Genomic DNA, 20,117 nt, shown 5'->3' with positions numbered 1-20,117 from the left:
ATGTGTGTTGTTTGGGTAAGTGGGATGGACTGCGTTTGGTTCGTTCGATGGTTAATTGGGAGCATGTAGGCGCAGTCTTTCGACACTAGTTAGAAATGATTGATTTGCTGATAATAGGTAACCAGCCGCAGACCGGCTCTGCCGCCCTCCTTTGGCACAAAGTGTGCTCGCGCACCACGTCGTTGTGTCCTCTACACACGAGATCCTCCCCGACGTGATGAGCATCAGCCTCAGCACGATAGTGCATGGGAATGGGCCGAGCCGCGGTGGCATGCTGATGAACAGCAACCTCAGAAAGGCTGATTGACAAGGGTTCCCTGGCCCTTGGCAATTTTCTGTGAAAAAGGTGGGTCAGCCCACACCTGAAAAAACTTGCCAGGGCGGCAAACGACCTGGATACGATCCCCTAGTTGCTGAGGTCATGCCCGGATAGTAGGACACAACTGGTCATGTGATCCAAACCAAAGCATCGACAAAGACTGACCGGCCATTCAGGGTGGCCTCCAGGACAATGCGACCGCAAGCAGCCCTAAATTCATGGTTGACAGAGCGTAGGCTGTTGCTGGAGGCCTCCACAAGCAATCTGAAGTGGTCAGCAATGTCCCCTGAAATCACCGTCCTGGTCATTCCAGTATAAGGAATCTCACAATAAAAGAATTGGTGATTGGAAGTGGAACGGAAATGAATGTTGGCACACGGCGTGGGGGATCCCACTCGAAGCTGCTCCTATCGTTTCCACAACTCTGACCTGAGACACAGTCAGATTTATCGTCATATGAGAAGAACTCCTCAGTGAAAGTAGTCTCCTCTTGCACTTGTGATACTTTGGCCTGGCGGTCAGACAACGGAGAAGCCTTGGTCTTCCCTGGGACAAATTGGATACAAATTAGCTTTCTTGCCACCGCATTCATGGCAAGACAAAGTCCTTTTCCTCCAATAAAGGACAAACTTCCTAACCACTAGCAAAGCAGATGGCGTGAGGTTAGTACCAAGTACAAAACAAAGGACGGAGGCCAGGATTCTCCATTTGCTCATTTCATTCAGTTCCTCTCAGATTCGAATCTCATAGAATCTCCTATTTATATCCAATTTTTCAAAAGCAAGATCCAGGACGGGACTGTTTCTACCCACTCGCTTACTAAGTGTGATTGTTGACGAGTCATACTCATGTCAGTAAAAAGAGCATCAATCTAGGAAGATGTTTCATCAATACTCCATTGGACCGCCATGCTTTTGTCAAAAAGTTCATAAAGTATCAGACGTCAGTGGAGTATCTGAAAATTATGCCTTTAAACTGTACGTCTTGATATCCCTTTATTTTTCAAATATTTTAGCATCGCTCACCCTCGGAATATTCATTGTTTTCTTGCGAAATCCCACTTACGGAACAAAATTTTCCTGAATGTACAACCTCGATTGATCTCTGTCAATTGAGCGGCAGTGCTGTAACATGAATCTCAAAGTTCAGAAAGTACTCACATGTGAGTAAGAATGAAACCTAAGAAGCGATTTTCAAAAATGGTGGGGGCCATTCCCGATCACGATCTTAGGACGAAATAAACTTTTCGCTGGTTTTTAACAATTTGCCTCATAAAACGTTAACGTGCGTTAAAACAAGGGAGAGGAAGTGATTTAAGGGGAAAGTTGCCTGAATAAAGATGAGCTGTTCCAAGTTTGAAAATCAGTAGGTGGAGCGTGACTTCTTTTTGTAACCTAAAAAGGTCCCCCAAAGCAGCCTCTTATTCATTGCGCCCCAGCTTATTCGAAAATGACGCTTATATGTCTTGCAATTACAACCAAATGAAATGCAACCTCTAAAATTACATGGAAGTAAAGCGTTGAAGGTGGTCCTCGGAAAAGATCGACGGAGAGCTGCCTCGTTTGGTTCTTATTGAGAGCGACGTTCGGCCTTGATCTGGGAAAGAGTTTGGCGATCAAGCTATAAGTTTCCCGTTCGTTGACGAAACCTTCCAATCATTTTGGGTTTTAGAGCATTAAACTGCTTTGCTTCCACTCAGGGAGAAGGGTACACAAACCAAAATGATTCTGGGCTGCGCTCAAACAAAACAGACTCCGAGATTGTGGAGACCCAAAACTGATGTGCTCTCGAGGTCTAAAAAAATGGGCTCTGGTCTCACAAAGAAACTACGTTGCTTTGCAATATTAAACGATAAATCCAGCACCACGTTCACAGATAAAAAAAAAACTATTTAATTTGTTCAAGCACGATTACCCAATGCAATCCTACATTATATCGACCCTCAGTTGACATCGTTACCCTCAGGAGGGGCGGGGTTCTGGATGGACTGAGTGTCAAGGGTGTCGGAGAAGACCAGGTATTCGGCCTTGCAAGAACATTTGAAAGTTCAATGATCCCGGACGCTCGGCACGAAGTGGCTACATCTGCCACAAACAAAAAGTTTCGACAAGACCAAAGATGTCCTGCTTCTTATTGGTCGCAATTCTGTTGACGTTATGGGAACTAAAACATGCAGAGAGCATCATCTTTTTGTCCACCATACATACCTTGGCTGGGCCTCAGTGTGACCAGCTGGCTTCCAAGGTCGTGAAAACAACAAAGAACGCCACGATTTCCACGAAAACAACAAGGAACGTCACGATTTCCACATAATGCAAAGCGCCCTCCAGTGCAACCACGAGCATTTTGAAGCCTCCTACTCATTTTACCAATCGCAAATGCTAAGCAAGCCCTGGGAAGTTAAAGAGATGTTTCGACTCAGCCCCAAGGATGAATTTGATGCCCACAGCCAGGAGGATGTCCGCTTCGCATCCATTATTGGAGTTATTATTATTCACGTAAATCATGAAGGAAAACTGGAGACGCCTTTGCCCTTCAAGGAAGATAATCAACAATGCCGAACAACCAGAGGGCTGTCTACTTGAGGACAAGGGCCATTTTAGATAAATCAAATCAAAGATTGGGGCCGCTCCTGAAGACTGTTAAGTACATTAATACTAGGTCCAGTACGAATTGGCGGAAACCTAACTGAAATCCAGTTTGGAGATCACCTTGTACATCTCGACAGCTTTGCCTTGAGGCTGTCTGGGGTCGGTATTGGGATCCGGGTCTCTCTGAATTCTGAACTTGACCCCTGGAGGCCGACAGAGACGCACAATTGCCGCCCCCCCCCCTCCTTAAATATGAGTGCTAGGTTGGAGATCCATTCCGCCGGGCTGCTGTGCTCTTCTATGATTCTTCTCTCATCATATGGTTGACTGTCTCCTCTTTCTTGTTCCAAAGATAAAATGGTGGGGTCTTGGAGGTGATAGGTATGGATTTACGTATCTTTCAGTTATAAGTATACTATGTGATTCTTGAGCTTTCCTAACCCCATAAAACACGACTTGAATTGTTCTTTCATCATACAGTGACTTGCATTCCCAGTGTCTATGTTGAGCTTTTCAGTTCTGGAAGCATTGGTGAAACAAATTTTCTCATGTTTATTTGAACGGGTCTGCTAAATTGATTGGTTAAAATCTAAAAGGCTAAGATCTAGAAGTATCTTGCGCCCAATGCAATTGATAGGGACTTCAACACATTTGCATTGATACATCTTGGAAGGTGGGTGTCATCAATGGCTAACCATTCCACCGTCATATTCTTGCTTGTTGTGCAGACTGGGTTTTTAATGTCCCCATTGGGCGGATTGGGGTACTTCCAGATGGTCAGATGGAGGCGTTTGTGGAAGGAATGTGGCGGTGGTCTTCATGGGGGATGATGCGCATTGGGCAGACGTTCGCCTTAGCTCCTGGGTTGACAATGGCGTTGATATTGGATTTACCTATCACTATTTCTGCTATAATTGGGGCCTCTCTGGATTTGGCAGTGTTTGGTTGCAAAACATAGTAATACAATTCCTTGTGTGCCTCGTCCATCTCTTTCTCCCCGTCAAAAGGGAGGTTCTGGTTCCCATTTTGGGCAATCATGCGGACATCAGCCACCCTGTTTGTCCCAGAGCGGCACATTATTCCAAAATGGGACAAATCAGAAACGCGATAGATTTTGGGCAAAGCAAAATTTAGGAAGTCAAAAAGAGTTGAGCACAAGAACAAGCACGCACTTTTCACTCAACAGGTTAAAGTCGACATTACCAAAGCCAAGGAGGGTTACGAAGAGAAATTGACAATGAAAAAAATTGGCAAAAAACATGAAATCAATTTACGGTTATTTAAAAAAAAACCTGGTACATCCCGCATTGGGCCAATACTGGACAATCAAGGGAATATGATTGAGGATAAGTATGAAAATGTGCTAATATTTAACCAGTTTTACTCGTCAATGTTTGAGACATGGGTTCCGTCAAGACGAGGAGAGATTGACCCCAATCTGGGGAATGTTAAAATGAAAGGCGACTTCGAAACGGGTATGGTTCTGAGGCAGATCAAAGGGCTGAAGTATACCACATGTCCTGGTCCTGATGGAATAGCAACTAGTTTGTTAAAAGGCCATGGTGGATGTGTAGCCTTCCCCCTCTCGCTAATCTTCTCTCGTTCTATGTCGTCTGGGGAAGTTCCACTGGATTGGCGAAGTGCGTATATTTTTCAGTTGCTGAAAGGGGTGACGTTGGGCAGACTTCTTAGTGTATTATCGTCCAATATCCCTGACACGTGTTTGTGGTAAGCTCATGGAGCGGTTGGTGAAAGGCCGACTGTGGAGTGTCATTTCAGACGGTGGGATGATTGACATTGATCAGCACGGGTTCTGTCCTGGTAAATCATGTGCGTCACCACTTTTGAAAATTCAACGAATTTGTCTCTCGGTCTACAAATGATAGGAAGGATGTGCATGCCATTTATCTTAATCTTTCAAAAGCTTTTGACAAGGTAAATAATGAGGTGCTGTTGAGTAAACTTTTAAATTTCAACATGGGAATTGGGGAGGATGACGTGGAGATGGATTAGGCATTGGTTATTGGATCGAGCCCAATGGGTCAGTATTGATACCGTATATTCGGATTGGCATGGTGGTAAGTCTGGCATTTCCCAGGGTAGGGTGCTTGGACCTTTGCTCTAATCTCTGTACATAAACGACCTCATTGTCAACAGGCCTCTTCGTTCTCTGAAATTTACTGATGACTCGAAGATATTTTCCACCTTGACTTCAATGACAGAGGAAGCTGAGCTGCCGTGCGCTCGACCAAATTCATCTGTGGTCACTCGCAAACCATCTGGTTTTTAATGCCTCCAATAGTCAGCTGTTGCGCTTTGGCAAAGGAAAAAAGAATATGCTTATCTATGTTCTTGGTGGTAAGTCAGTACCATCAGTGGATCCCTTCTACATGGACAAAGTTACTCCTTACATTAAACCACGTCTTATGTATCATGAACCGACGGTACATGTAAGGGTGTAAAAGGGCTAATCTACGTTTGAACACCCTTTCTTCATATTGTACTACTCAAGGTCGAACTTGAGAAGTTTTTGACACCATTTAGGGTGGTCAAACTGACAACCCTTTCCTTCATCAGGACAAAGCTGCTTGCAATAAACAGCACAGAGTGTTTTCTCTAAAACTATCTTCTCCTTCTTTACCTCAATGGCGCCACCTCTTCAACCTCTTCATTGGTCAGATCAGTCCATTTCTCGACTTCTGAGTGAGCCTGTTTTTCAAGCAGCACCCTGGTTGGCCCAAGCAGCTAAAGCCTCAATGATATAGGACTTATTGACTAATGAAGGATCCTTCCCTGCCAAGACCAAGTCCAAATATTGTCTTGCCTCTTTAATGACTTCCAAAAATAGCTTCCATCATGAGTGCAAAGGGACTATCAGCTGCAGACAAAATTGCCAGCGAGATCAAGATAACAAGGAAAAGAAAGAGGAAACTGAAAATGCTAAATTAAAAGTCGTCTTTCCAATGTGTCAAGACTGAACATGCAAATCTAGGATGGAGAGAGTAAGCAAGAGATGAAAGACAAAGAAAAGCATGGAATCAAGATCTGAAACGAGGTAAACAACACTAAAACACAGAAATGAACTCAACAAACTGATCTAACACAAAATGAAATCAATACACTAATGAACAATAAGTACTAACTATGAATGACCAATACAATCAAACTAAAGAACTACAACCTCTACACATTACGATTTGGAACTAGAAATACTACAATACAAATCATAGAGAGACTATTTGGACCAAAATAACAAACTATTTTTCCGACCCTTATTAATGACCAAACTAAATAGGAACGCTTCAGGTATTCAGAAAGGTGCAAAAATGTGAGAAGAATGAACGGTCAGAATCTCTTCAATATAAAAAAATCTGCCTTAAATAACTCGTAATTTCGCCATGTTTTATGCGCTTTTAAGCTTGAATTAATGCGATTCTATACATCTGATGATTTTGGCGCTTTTTTTCCACATTTTATTTTATTTGAATGCACTGTCTTCAAACAGGTTTGAAAGGGCTGGATGTAGAGACCCTAGATGACTTGCTGTACAATGATATCAGACTTGACAGTTTGTCATTATTGAGGTCAGTTATGATGGTAATTTCCACCTGGCAGCTATAAAACATCTGTCATGGCCCCCAAATGACCCAAAATTGCCCTTCCCGGAATAGGCAATTTCAGGTCTGGCAGTGCTGTGGGCTAATAACAATGAGTCTAAATTGAATCAAAAAGCAATAGTGGATTTCAGGGGAACGAGAGAAAGAAGCTAGTGAAGTGGCATCATCAGTTTCCTGAAACATTCAAGCACCGATAGATTTAAGTGACTCTACCCCGTGCCAGCCCAAAAAGAGACACTGCAACACAAACAGACTCCGAATGCAGATTTTGTTGATTGTCAAAATGTGATTTGGAATGGGCAAGTCACCCCTGATAATCATTGCTATAAAATACGGCCTTGGCTCTCAACATATATCTATGAGATCCCATCGCCCTGTTTCTTATCGGCTAACAAGTAACTGACCTGGTCCTACGTGTTCGTTTCGTACTGCTTACTCTGGTCGAAGAGAATGAGGTTGTGCCCAAACAACTCAAATTTCACTGCATAGCAGTTACTTATCATTCCTTCATGATCTCATGTTTAGTCCTTCAGCGTTGTAATCACTAAGGGCTTTTACAGACTCGATACCAGATCAGTTTATGTATTGAAAAAGAACTTCATATGGGCACTCATAATAAACATGTTAAGAAATGAAAATGAGACGTTTCGGATTACCTTTCTGACACTTGAGGAGCATACTTATCAGAATGGGCTTGTTCTTGCTATGCTTCATCTATTTGAACGAGTTTTCTTTGGCCATCAACCAGACAAGCTTTCTTTATTATATTGAAAATGAGCATTGAGTGCTTCTTTCAAATCGACATTAAGGTATTTATGAAACTTCATCAAGCTATTCCAATCTAGTTTGCGCTCAAGTCGATGTTGCGAGGTGCTTCAACCATTAGCTGGATTCTTCGTTGATCAGCTTACCCCTCTCGTCTCACTATTGAGACGACTGCCACAGTGGTTCAAAAGCCTTTTTGAATTCCAACAGAAATATCCAAGAAAATATTGTTAGCTAATAGCCATATGCGCGACAAATTTGAGCCAAATTTCAAAAAATCAATCACGTCAAAATAACTTCTTATGATTTTTGCAAGGAAGAAGACTGTTGAGATGGATATGCGCATTTCTCTCAATACCTGATAAGCTTTTTTGACCACCGTGGTGAGACGGGTGAGACGAGAGGAGATGACCGTGTCCAAGAATCCAGCTATTGTTTGAGCACAACCTTTTTGCTCCCATCAGCTGCACGGCAAATTGAACAATATATCGGATCTGAACATATCTGTGTCAAAAAGAAGAGAGGGTGAAATCTAGTTTTTAATACACATTATTGCTAAACTCGACCAAATTTGAGGATTAACGGTTTGATCCTTTAGATCATGTGAACACAAATAATGCATACCATTTCTTCTTAGCCTTAGATTCACTTTTTTAAATGACGTTGCTTTGTAGTTCAATGGTGATCAAATATTTAACGTCTAATGACATTTAACAAAACGAGAGTTATGCCACTTTATTTAACAAAATAAGCCAGCTCTGCTATTGATGAATATGGAATTGGTATTTGCTTAACCAATTGCTAAAGTATTTTTGGATCATCCCTCCATATATCTGCACTTGATGTTCCATGTCGACTCTTTTTCCATTCAGCTGACTAACAAATAAACACTTGTCATTCTCCTCTCTCACCTACTGGATCGTTCTCTTTCTTTCCCCGCGTTTCCGCTTTGTCCACTTCCATCCTTTCATGGCACAGTCGTCGTCCCATTGACAGACTGCGTCCAACGGGTTTACAGAGCCTCTAGTTCCCGGATTTAACCTCAGATAGACACTTGCCACACTGCACTATTCTGGGTTACTTTTGGTTTCTTTCTTGGACAGAACCTTTCACTTGCAGTGGGACGTCGAGATCTTCATCTCCCCCGGTAGACACTTTCGGTTAGGACTGGGACGTCGAGGCCACCATGGCACCTCCCTCATCACCGACCATCAAAAAATGGGTACTGACCTTACCCCATATAGCAAAGTGAAAGAAGGGTCAGCCTCTCAAAAACGTGTTTGAAGGTCCAAACTTGCATCACTGACACTGGTACCAACAAACAAACGAATCTGCCAGAGCTTGCCTAAATGTTCCCATAGTTTAAACTTTACGATTTAGACTCTGAAAGTGCTTAATTGGGCAAACAATTATTACTACAACTATGCCAAGAAATTGGTCATTCTTATTGGAGGCAAGCTCATATTTGTCAAATCTCAAAACCATTTCGGAGGTTTGTAAAAGGTCCACAGATGTTTCACAGGAACATCACAGGAATGAAAGAGCTCTCGTATTGGGAAATTTGGGACTGTACAGTGTTCAGAGAAGCGATGAAATACTTACATCTAATACTTACGTCTTCAAAAGCATCCATGAGCTTTGTCCCAACCCAGGATTAAGTGACCGTAGAGGCTTAATGTGTGATTTGAGAGCACCTCTAAGCTCTCGTGAATCCAGGCTGGTTCAAACAATGAAGTCCACTTCTCGTCTTTCTCGGGCTCCTTGGTTGTTTAATTTGCTTCCCTCTAATGTTCGTAGGTAATACCTAGGCCTTATTGATCTGGTAGCATCTTTCAAGTCAGACTTGGACAAATTTTTAAGTAGCATTCCAGATCAACCCTACATTCAAGGACTAGCTCGGTCTGTCAATTCAAATTCGTTGGTTGAACAAATATCATATAAAGATTGAAAGGTAGAATAGACGAATTATAACCTTTCATTTTAATAGTACTGGGAATTGCATTCCTTGTAGCGGTTAGGAAAGCCCAAACCAAGAAAAAAAATCGATTTCAATAGATTTTCCAAGTACCGAATTGAGGGAATGAGTTTATTTTCATTGTTATTGGTCAGCTTGGCGCGGTTTGAGTTCATTTCGAGGTCAAGTTAGGATTTCTCGACGGAAATCGACGGAAATGAGCCCAGTTTTTAAGGCAAAAGAGTGAATTTTAGAATGAAATAAGATCGTGCTTATGGAGGAAGTACGATCTTTTCTCGATCTAAAAATAACTCATTGGCATTAAAAAATTGGACTCTGATGACCGACTTGACTTGAGTTTTGCCGCTCGATCCAGAGACGATCAGGTCAGTTGTTTCAACAACTTTAAACTTTAAATGAAGAGATCTGGCGGGCGAGAAAGTTATTGATATTTTTTGAATGAAATGTGTACTTAGATGTTAATGTTGTTTCAAACTATATAATTCATGATTCAGAATTTGTTGGTGCTAAACAAGTAAAAAACAAGTTTTTGCCCAAACAAGTCCCACCCGCCGCCCAAGACAACTCTATAGACCAATGAGACGCATTTTGCCTCCGGGGTAAGAAGGTAATGGAATCACCTAAACCTTTAAAATCATCTTTTATTACTCAATAGTAATTTCACTTACCACGCAGATCTGCAAGTTAGTCATGCATGAAGCGAGAGTCACGATACAGAAAACATAGGGGTCAAATGTACATTCAATCTTGCTTTAGAAGCTTAGTGATACCACTGAGATGATAATTTCTCTCAAATATATTTGAAATTAGATGCTTCGACACATCGCTTTCGATGCATAACATAAAAAACATTGTCGTATGTTGAAGTTTGTGCAGGTTATAAACCAGCATCTTTGGCCATTAAAGACAGAGCTGAATCATCAATGGAAAGGAGATCCGATGGGGAGGCATATTCCGCAATCTCGCCGTGACTAAACACTGCAATTCGGTCACAATCCATGATGGTGTTCAACCGGTGGGCAATAGTGATAACAGTACAATCCTTGAATTCCCTCCTAATGGTGGCCTGAATAAGATCGTCCGTAGCCAAGTCAACCGCAGCAGTGGCTTCATCCATGATGAGAATCTTGGTTTTCCGGAGCAACGCTCGGGCCAGGCAAATGAGTTGCCTTTGACCCACAGAGAAGTTCTCACCACCTTCATTGATTTCGTGATCAAGCCCATCCTTCAGCGACGTAATGTGGGACTTTAGATGAGCATGCTCTAATGCAGACCAAAGGCTGGAGTCTGGATGGAGGCCAGTCGGATCCAAATTAAATCTCAAGCCACCGGTGAAGAGCACCGGATCTTGAGGTATAATCGTTATACGTGATCGAAGTGCGTGCAGACCAAGTTTGGAAATGTCCTGCCCATCAATACGTATTTGACCTTGGTCCGCCTCCAAGATTCGAAACAAGGACAAAGTGAAACTGCTCTTTCCCGCTCCGGTTCGACCACAAATCCCCACCTTCTCCCGTCCGTGAATTTCCATTGAGATGTTTTTCAGGACCAGATCCAACCCATCTCGATATCGAACGGACAAGGAATCAAACTCCACATTTCCTAGTTGAGGCCAATTGGCGGTTATGTGTTTGGGATCATTGGGCAATTCCCAATCCGCTTCCTGCTTGTTGTTGGCATACTCAATAATACGCTCCAACGCCACGGAGTTGGTCTCCAACTCACACAGCATTCGAATTAACCAGTTTAGGGTGTCCATGATGTTTAATGAATACGTTATGGAGAGACCAGCCACTCCTGGGGACAGAGTACCTCTGGCCAAGACGGCAAAAATGGCTGCGAAAAAGACGATCAAGTTGCCTAAGAATTCCACTCTGGTACCAAGCCAGCGATTAGCTGAAGCGTTTAGAAACGTGCACTTGGCATATTTCTGCACTCTCTCTTCAGACTCTTGAATAAATCGGGTGTGTTCTTTGTAAGCTCGGATTGATGCCATTCCGGTGACTGTTTCGGAGAAGTTTGAATAAATGGGAGACTTGCTCAGAGATTCCAACCTCTTCACTTGACGTGAAGTTGAAATGAACATCCTTTGAATGAAATAATACATCAATACCAGTGGCACTATGACATATCCAAATGAAGGCGTTGAAATGCAAATCACAATTAGAATGCTCAATGTGTCAAAGATGGACCACATGGTATCGGAGAGGCCTTGTGGAATCCTTTGGTCCACGACGTCGACATCAGAAGAAAACCGGTTGATTATTCGTCCTGTTGGATTGGTATCGAAGAAGGACATAGGAGATCGGAAAACGTGCTGAAGCAGCTTCTCATGGAGTACTTTGGAAGCTCTGGCACAGCCTAAGAAATACAAAAACTCGCGGGAGAATTCCACTATTAGTTGTGTAACTCCAAAGGCTCCGTAAACACCCAAAAAATAAGCCATATTATTGTTGGCTTCATTTGGATTGGTTTGATTGGTGTCCGCCCAAACAGATAGCCAATAATTACTTGATGCCAGGAGAGCCGATCCTAACACATACATAATGATCACCAATAGAAACCGTTGCTTTTGACTGCTCTTGATGTAATTCCAATACACCGACCATTTGACTCGCCCAACCATGGCAGCCTCCTCTTCGGTGAGATCTCCTGTGTCATTCGGTGTTGAGTTTGCGGCAAGACCAGACTTTTGTTCAAGAGGAATGCTCTCTGTGCTCGTCTCTGAAAGATCTTGAAGATTGGAAGAAATTGGAGCAGCTAGGGTTTCTTTGGCATAATGGTTTAAGAATTCGGAAAACGCAGCTCCATCTGATAGTAGCTTTTGATACGATCCCATTTCCGCCACTTGCCCTTCTTTCATCACAATGATGGTGTCCACTTTGGACAGGAATGTGACATTGTGGGTCACCAGGATCCTCGTTTTATCCCGCAAAAGACCATGTTGATTGTCCAGAACTTGGGTGAAAATGGACTTTCCCACATGAGCATCCACCGCGGACAAAGGATCGTCCAGTAAGTACAGATCGGCATTTGAATACACTGCCCGAGCTAACGAGACCCGCTGTTTTTGGCCTCCTGACAAATTGATGCCATTTTCTCCAATTTCGGTGGAATCTGAATTCTTGAGGATGGCCAAATCGGATTTTAGTTGGCAAGAACGAATGACATCTTGATATTTAGTGCTGACGAACTCTTTGTCAAATAGAATGTTGTCTTTTAATGCCATATTTTGGATCCATGCTTGTTGCGGCACATATGCAATTGAACCAATAGCACTGGCTGACCCGGACACAACCTCCATCTCGCCTAGAATGGCACTCAATAATGAGCTTTTCCCTGATCCAACCTCGCCAACCACAGCCACCAAGGACCCTTTGGCAATTTGCAATGAAATGTTCTTCAGACTCGGGGATTCTGGCTCATCCCACGTGAGCGTCATGTCATTGATCTCAATGGCATTACCTTCATCCTCCAACTCTTGCGAAACATTGCCATTGTTGATCTCGTTGGCGTTGAGAAATGTGTTGATGCGTTTGAGAGACACAAACAGTTTGATTGTTTCCACCAGGGTGAAAGGAAACATAACTAATGGAATTCTGATCAAATTGAACAAGGACAAAGATACAAATATCTTGTCCGCTGTGAGAACGTGGTTTGAGTCTATCAGTACGTATATGGCAAACACCACAATTGTGACTAAAATTGGAGTGCAGGTAAACGTGGAATTCAAAAAAGCCCACAAGCGAGCACATAAGCGCAAGATTTTCACTTCCAAGTTTCGAATCTTCTTGATGCGGTCCATGAAAGGAATTTCCCAAGCATATAACTTCAAAACACGCATGCCCATGAGGACTTCATTCATCAATTTGAGACGCCTATCCTTAGCTTTGAGTTGATTGACTTGAAGTCTCTCTGCCCATTTGCCGCTAAACCCATTGATTGGAATCAGGATCAATAAGATCCCCAACCCGGCCAGACTACTGATTCCCACTTCTAGGAACAAAAAATACATTGCCACCAAGATGGTCACAGGTGAAGTGATGAGACCCATTGTATAGGGAAACGTATCGACAATTCTTTGAGCATCAACTGACATGTAGTTCGTAATTTCACCCACGGTGAACTGTCTGCGGGCGTGATTAGACAATTTGAGACTTTTCCGATAGATGGCGCCAATGATGGCACTTCGCATTTGGATGCCAGATATACTCAAGTGTTGCTGATAAACGTGAAACGTTATGGTGGACACAGTTGAACTGATCAAGAGGACAAAGGCATAAAAGAACCCTTTCCAAGACTCTTCATCACTGTCCACATGATGGATGAGAAGCTTCAGCACTTGTGGATTCACGAACGGCAATACAAGATGAATTATTGCCACCAAGAATGCAAATAGTACCCGCACCCATTGCGTTTGTATTAATATAGGCCAAATACTTATGAATGAGCGATCATTGTGTGAGGCAAAGTTCACCTGTTTTGATGCAACTTTTCGACGCCACAAGTTTAAGAAGTCGTGCACATTGCCTCCCACATGGATGGACCTGGGCGATTTGGGTAGTTGGTCTTGAGTCAACGTGTGGCGAACACCCTTCCAGATCAAACCATCAAACCACGAGAACAACAAAAGAGACAAAAACGAAGCACCATCTTCTGGGGAAACTTGGCTTGTCGTCTTTTGATCCATGTCGGGAATGCAAGTGATCACTAATTGTACCAATAACACTGGGAAGTACGTCAGTAAAAGCACCCATTGTTCCCACGTTCCATTGACATTCATGATGCCCTGAATGTCACTCTTAAGCTTGGCCACTTCGCACAGGATCAGAATCAGCCAGAATAGGAACAACGGTGGAGACGTGTGGCACTTGAGGCATTCCTCGACCATAACTTGAGCCATAACCACCAGGCAGATTACAATGAGACATGCGTAGTGCACGATTTCAGATGGAAACAATTCATCCCAGCCTCCATTCAGGTCAGCTAGATACCAGAGCTGACCGATGGCGTTGATGATTAGAATCAAAGTTAACACAATTTTCAGGAAAAATAAAGGTCCGATTGATCGCTGGCGGACACCTGTCACATATTTGAATTCTATGAAGTAGTAGTAAATGAGCCAAATTGGCGATGAGATCAAAAGAACTCCAAATGGCAACCCTATGAGAAGGGTGTCTTGCATACAGTGTGTCAAGTTAGGATCTGAAGTGTTCCAAACTATGTTCAGGTCGAAAAATGGATCACGGCAGAAGGATTTGTCCATTTTTTGTGCGTCGGTCTGAAAGTCGAATAGAAGTGTATGGTGTTATTAGTGAACTGAGCTTTAGAGAAACATATTTGAGCACTGTCGAAATATTTGTAGAGATAAGAGCGTTCCTTTTGTAACTGGAGCTGTTGTTAACCGAATATGAACAAAGGTCAAGAGCCATTTGAATATGGACTTTGTTATCTTCAATAAACAATTGTTATTTTAACTCAATGTAAAAATAAACTGAAGTGGCTATTGAAATGAAGCCATTGTCTGGAGTATTGGAATAAAAAAATGTCAAGTAGGGCTGGCCTACTTGTGAAGCAGAAACACTTGAATGACTCGACTACTTTTTACGATAACTGATTATTTGAATCTAGCCCTTACTTTTTTAAATGTAAGCAACAAAAACGCCAATGTCAATTTGATTGGAACGACTGGACCTTTTGCTTATGTTGTTGGAAAAAAGTTTTTTTAATATCATGATTGAATGTAAGAACGCTTTGAAACCAGGGACCCAAGAGATATTCATGTGGTTTAAAATCGCACAAATCTTTCTTGAACGCATGGTTGTTTTGCGCATATTGTTTAGCGATTCAAGAAATTTCCGTCAACCGATCATTGCCAAAGACTGGCTAAAAAAGATGACCATTACATTATAAACATTGTCTCTCTACAATATGTCTATATACAATGTCATTATCTACGTCTATAAACATTCCGGTTTTAAAGTGACACAATACACTAGCCGCTAATCTTATAAATAATCGTGTAAATATATATGTATATTTGAAGACATTCTGCACAAGACCCGAACAAAATACTCAACAGTACTCTTAATGCACCTGTGGGAGTGCTTGAGTTGTCCCAAATAATAAACAAAAAGCAAGCAACAAAAACATGCGGACAAACAATCACAAATAAGAAAGCAGGACTTAAATCGTAACCAAAAAAATGAGCATGTTACCGTTAAATGGACCGTTAAATGGGTAAATGGAACATTAAAAGAACCCGTAAGAGAAGAAAGGACTTAAGAGTTCCAATTCGGTTTACGGAGAAGCCGCTCAACCACCACGGTAGCTACTCTCCTCTATGAAATTGTGCATTCCAACATCAGCAATAAGAGGAGAGTGTATGGATGCTTTGTGGATTTCTCCAAAGCATGGGTGGATCAAAGGCGGTTATTCCTCACACTCCAACTGTGGGGAGTGCCGCGTTCAATCTGTGTCCTGCTGTCCAACGTCTATGCGGGACTCAGATGCTCCACTCGTTCTGGTGAGGACCTACACCCCTGCTACTTTACTTCCATTGGCCTTCCGCACGGAGATCCATTATCGCCACTTCTTTTCAATCTTTATGTATCCGACCTGCCTGAAGCCCTCACTCAACAAGGCCCCACCATCAACCATTTTATGGTACAATATCTCCAAAATGCCGACGACTTGGTTCTCTTGGCTAATTCAGCCGTGGAATTGCAAAATGCTCCACGGTTATTGCCAAGAGAACGGCCTTCAAGTCAACACCATCAAGACGAAGGCCATAGTTTTCCGTAAAGGTCGTCTCCCTCCCACCTCCTTCCATTTTAAAAAATAGTCCGATTGAAATCGTCAATAATTTTAATTATGTTGGTTTCACATTCAAAAGTAAAAGTCAAAGTCAGGGCCAGGATCAGAAAATCCTCAATCCTCATTATTATTATTATTATTATTATTATTATTATTATTATTATTATTATTATTATTATTTGTTTTGACTAGCCTGGTTTTTTTGGAGTGGTCAAAAGTGTAAACCTTGACATTCACTACAATTGAATTCCTTAAAACTTGGTTGAGGAAAAAGCTCATGGATACTTTTGAAGGTGTATTGGGAAAGATAACTCTTGCGCCTTTTTAAATACTGAATTGTCCCAATCTTCTTGACTTGTCGCAATAAAGTTGAAGTTATCTAATTCGCACATTATTCCTGCTTGCCTTCTTTGGCAAAAGCTCAAGCTATTCCTGAAAAAGCAACTAGAATCTTGATACTTTTCACTCAAAAGCGCAAATACTGGAATTTCTGGAATTTTAGCATAGAACCATGAACCATTACAATATGGACAAATGGCAGCTCAATCGAGCGGTTACTCTTGAAAAGTTATGTCACTTTGACACTTATCTATATTGTGTAAAAGGCTGCTTACCCGGAGAGCTGATAAAATAACAAATCACACGCACCAACTAGAGACGTTCATTGATGGCAAACTAAACTTTCGTCTCTTCCCTTGTGTTTAAGAAGGATTTGCATTTCCCGGCGGACCAGCTTCTTCGTGTTTTTCTAGTCGTTGGAAAGACGACGGGAGATCAGAGCTTGATTCCTGGTTAGAGTCGTCTCCTCTACTTTCGTCTTACCCGTCCCATCACGGTGGTCAAAACGCCTTATCAAGATTTGAGAGAAATACTCGCATCCATTTTGGCACATTTTTACATCCCACAAAATCATAGCGAGCACTAAAGCTTTTGTTGCTTTCTTCAATTAGTGCTCAGGTTAAACGCTTATATTCCAAAAAGTCTCCAAGATTTTATTCAGTTTTTCTGCCCACTTTTAAAAAGCCTTTTCAACCACTGTGTCAGTAGTTTCATTGGTGAGACGACACGGGTAAGCTAATCATAGAAGAATCCAGCTCAAATCGCCGCTGAATCATAGTACGAAGCAATGATAACGCCACGCTGTTGCATCCATAGCGCCACGTCAGGAAATCTCAAGTGTGTACAGGGTAAGACCAAAACTTAGACTAAGGTTTCTTTGACTTTGTTGCCAAAGCCAACGATTTCAACCAAACATGAATGTTGAAATGAGTAAAATGCTAAGAAATATATTTTGCAGGAACGGTATTACTGGGGAGCGACTTATTCCCTCCTATGAAAATCGGAAAAATATTAGCTAATGGTGCGTCTACACGAAAACATAGTGTCACAAAGTTTGCCTACCAATTTCGAAAATGTTTGGTATTTGACAAAAAGTTCATCTCGGAGCCGTCCACACGTGAAACTACCCGATCAAAACGGTTTGACAAATATTTTGATTTAGATTGCTAATCAGATGAACTTGCAAGTGGTCGTATCATTTCCCAATGGGCCTTTCATTCAAATTTTATGTTAAGCATGCTAAATAAGATGATTAGTATAATGAACATAGGCACCGATGGGCACTATCATGATGAGAATGTTTCGCTTTCCAAAAAGGTCCTTAATTTTGCCAATTTCAATCGGTGCGGTCATATGTTGGCTGAAACCGATTACTACTTGAAAAGCGTGTTTTGCCCTGTTCTATGAACTATACCACCTGATGATGCACTTTTAATAACATTTTTGTTTTTCGAAAGGTATTCGAAATTCATTTTGACTATAAATCATAAACCAATTGTTTGGAAACAAAAACCCTACCAATTTTCCAGCTCATTATAATAGTGAATAAATAGACAACAGTTCTCCAATAATATGATAAACTATTTAATACCAGAGTATGGGTCAAAATATGACAACGCTATATAGTCCAAAGGTCATGTCAGAAACGAAAACACAAATATAGTAAAAGCATTAAACATGATAAAGACCATTTGGATAGTTATATGCAGTTAAGGTGGCCATCGGTTTCCCCCAACGTAATCTCCGCCTGTGGATTTATGGCCGGTGATCTTCGCCATAGTGAAATCCGCCAACGGCAATCTCCGCCACCATCAAATTACCCAACAGCGAACTCCTCCAAAGGTGAATTCCGCCTGGAGTGAACTCCCCCACGACGATCTCCGCCATGGATAACTCCACCAACAATCATCTCCGCCACGATCAACTCCGCCATGATCAAGTCCGCCATGATCAAGTCCGCCATGATCGAGGTCTACCCCGCCAAATTAAGCTCCGCCACGATAACGTCCGTCAGTGGTGAATTCTCCCAAGGAAAACCGTACCAAGAAAAAATCCCCTAGTCTGAAGTACACCCACAACCATGAACTATTCTTATGAAGCGAGACCGCGTTCAAGCGTGGGGAAGGAGAAAAAATGAGGACTGAACGCGGGAAATAAAGGATTGATGTAAGCAAATAACATTTCTCCACGATTTTTGTCAATTAAAGGCAGTGAAAAGTAGGGAAAGTGAATAGTACATTTAAGTATGCGGAAGGAAACCAGCCACTTTTGAAAGCAACTCACTAAAGCTCCAAGTTTTATGACGAACAAATATATAATAACAATCTATTAAAAATAGGAATATTTCAGTAATAAGCCGACTTTCCTTGGCCACTGACTTAGCGGCCAAGTACCGTAGTATCATCATCAACAAAACCACTGTCGGTTATCATTTAATCAAGCTTCATAACTTCTAGCTCCTATAAGGTTTGAATTTTATTATATACTGTAGCGAATATGCTAATTACAAGAATGCGTTGGCGTTTGACTATATATTGCTTTGTGTTTGATTGGGAAATACACTCTACTTCATGAACCAGCGAGTATCACAACCCTTTTAACAACTACAATACAGATTACTTCTGGCCAAAGACCACAACTTAACAAGCAAAATAAATCTATTTGAGTAATGCTTCACCGTCGAAGTGCCACCAAGATGCAAAGCACCTTTCGTTCGTACTGACAGGGCAAACTCATATTTTGAAGCATCCTGAAATTGTCAATCAAGTTAAGTAACTAAATGATATATAAGAACAGGTCTTGCTATTGTGTTAAGGTATATGGTATTAGGTTGCAGACATTCTTGGGACATATTCAAGGAAATAAGGAGAGTCAAATAGACGAAGTACAAAATTAGCATGGCAATACTTTCTCTTGAATTCAACGTCCAATGTATCTAACGACTCGTTTGAAACACTTTACCAACATTCAAGTGGGTATGCTCTACAAATTTTCCGTTAAGTTTGAGGAATACAATAAATCTTTCATGGACGAGACCTGTTTAGTAGCTTTCCGCCATATTCATATCGGGACTGATAAAGCCTTTAATGGCGTCGAACCCACGGCCATTTACCTGAATTTCATCTTGTTATAGGTCGTTACTCTCGGTGACCTAAGAGTAGATTCGATCTAAGTTATTTTGCAAAGTTATTGGGGTCAGGGTCATTCCTTCCCGAATCTGACTTTGCGTCGTCACTTCAAGAAGATGCAGTTCATAACAGTAACCTTTTGAATCAGAACAATTAATAGAAGAGAAAAGGAGCGCTCGTAAAATGGAGCCCTCTAGAAAATCCAACATGAAGTCATGAATTCTGCGGGATTGTGTCACTAAGAGATCCCAAGACCTTAACCAATTGGTTTCTGCCACGACCGAAATTTTCTATCCAATCAGGTTCCAAGCTCTTGAAGCCTGCTAACTAATTGGGAACTATCTACTCTTCAGCGCCTTGTCAAAATCACTATAAACTACATCAACTAACTTTAAACTCCCAAGACCATGAATAATCTACTCTACTGATTGAATCCAACCGATTGAGCAATTACCTCCGTAACATTCAAAATCAAAGAAATCTGCCCTTTAAGTATATTACAGAACCGCCCATTTTACACCCTTTGACCAAAATCTAATTTAAAAGAGTTGATTGTGGCGAAGGTTG

At 41.7% G+C, this 20,117-nt stretch overlaps 1 protein-coding gene across 1 annotated transcript; it reads right to left on the bottom strand.

Annotated features, from left to right (window-relative positions):
* Positions 1 to 9,890: 9,890 nt before the first annotated feature.
* Positions 9,891 to 14,628, bottom strand: LOC131884835 (multidrug resistance-associated protein 1-like). Its single transcript, XM_059232722.1, has one exon. It carries the CDS (start codon positions 14,531 to 14,533, stop codon positions 10,145 to 10,147), a length of 4,389 nt encoding a protein of 1,462 aa, XP_059088705.1. The 5' UTR covers positions 14,534 to 14,628; the 3' UTR covers positions 9,891 to 10,144.
* Between the last annotated feature and the right edge of the window lie 5,489 nt (positions 14,629 to 20,117).

The sequence above is a fragment of the Tigriopus californicus genome, chromosome 1 (genome assembly GCF_007210705.1).
Source record: "Tigriopus californicus strain San Diego chromosome 1, Tcal_SD_v2.1, whole genome shotgun sequence".
Lineage (NCBI taxonomy): Eukaryota > Metazoa > Arthropoda > Copepoda > Harpacticoida > Harpacticidae > Tigriopus > Tigriopus californicus.
The sequence above is the reverse complement of the archived record's forward strand: the minus strand, read 5'-3'. Positions and strand labels throughout refer to the sequence as shown.

Coding starts and splice junctions, on each gene's coding strand:
- LOC131884835 (XM_059232722.1), bottom strand. CDS start 14,533: ATGGACAAATCCTTCTGCCGTGATCCATTTTTCGACCTGAACATAGTT.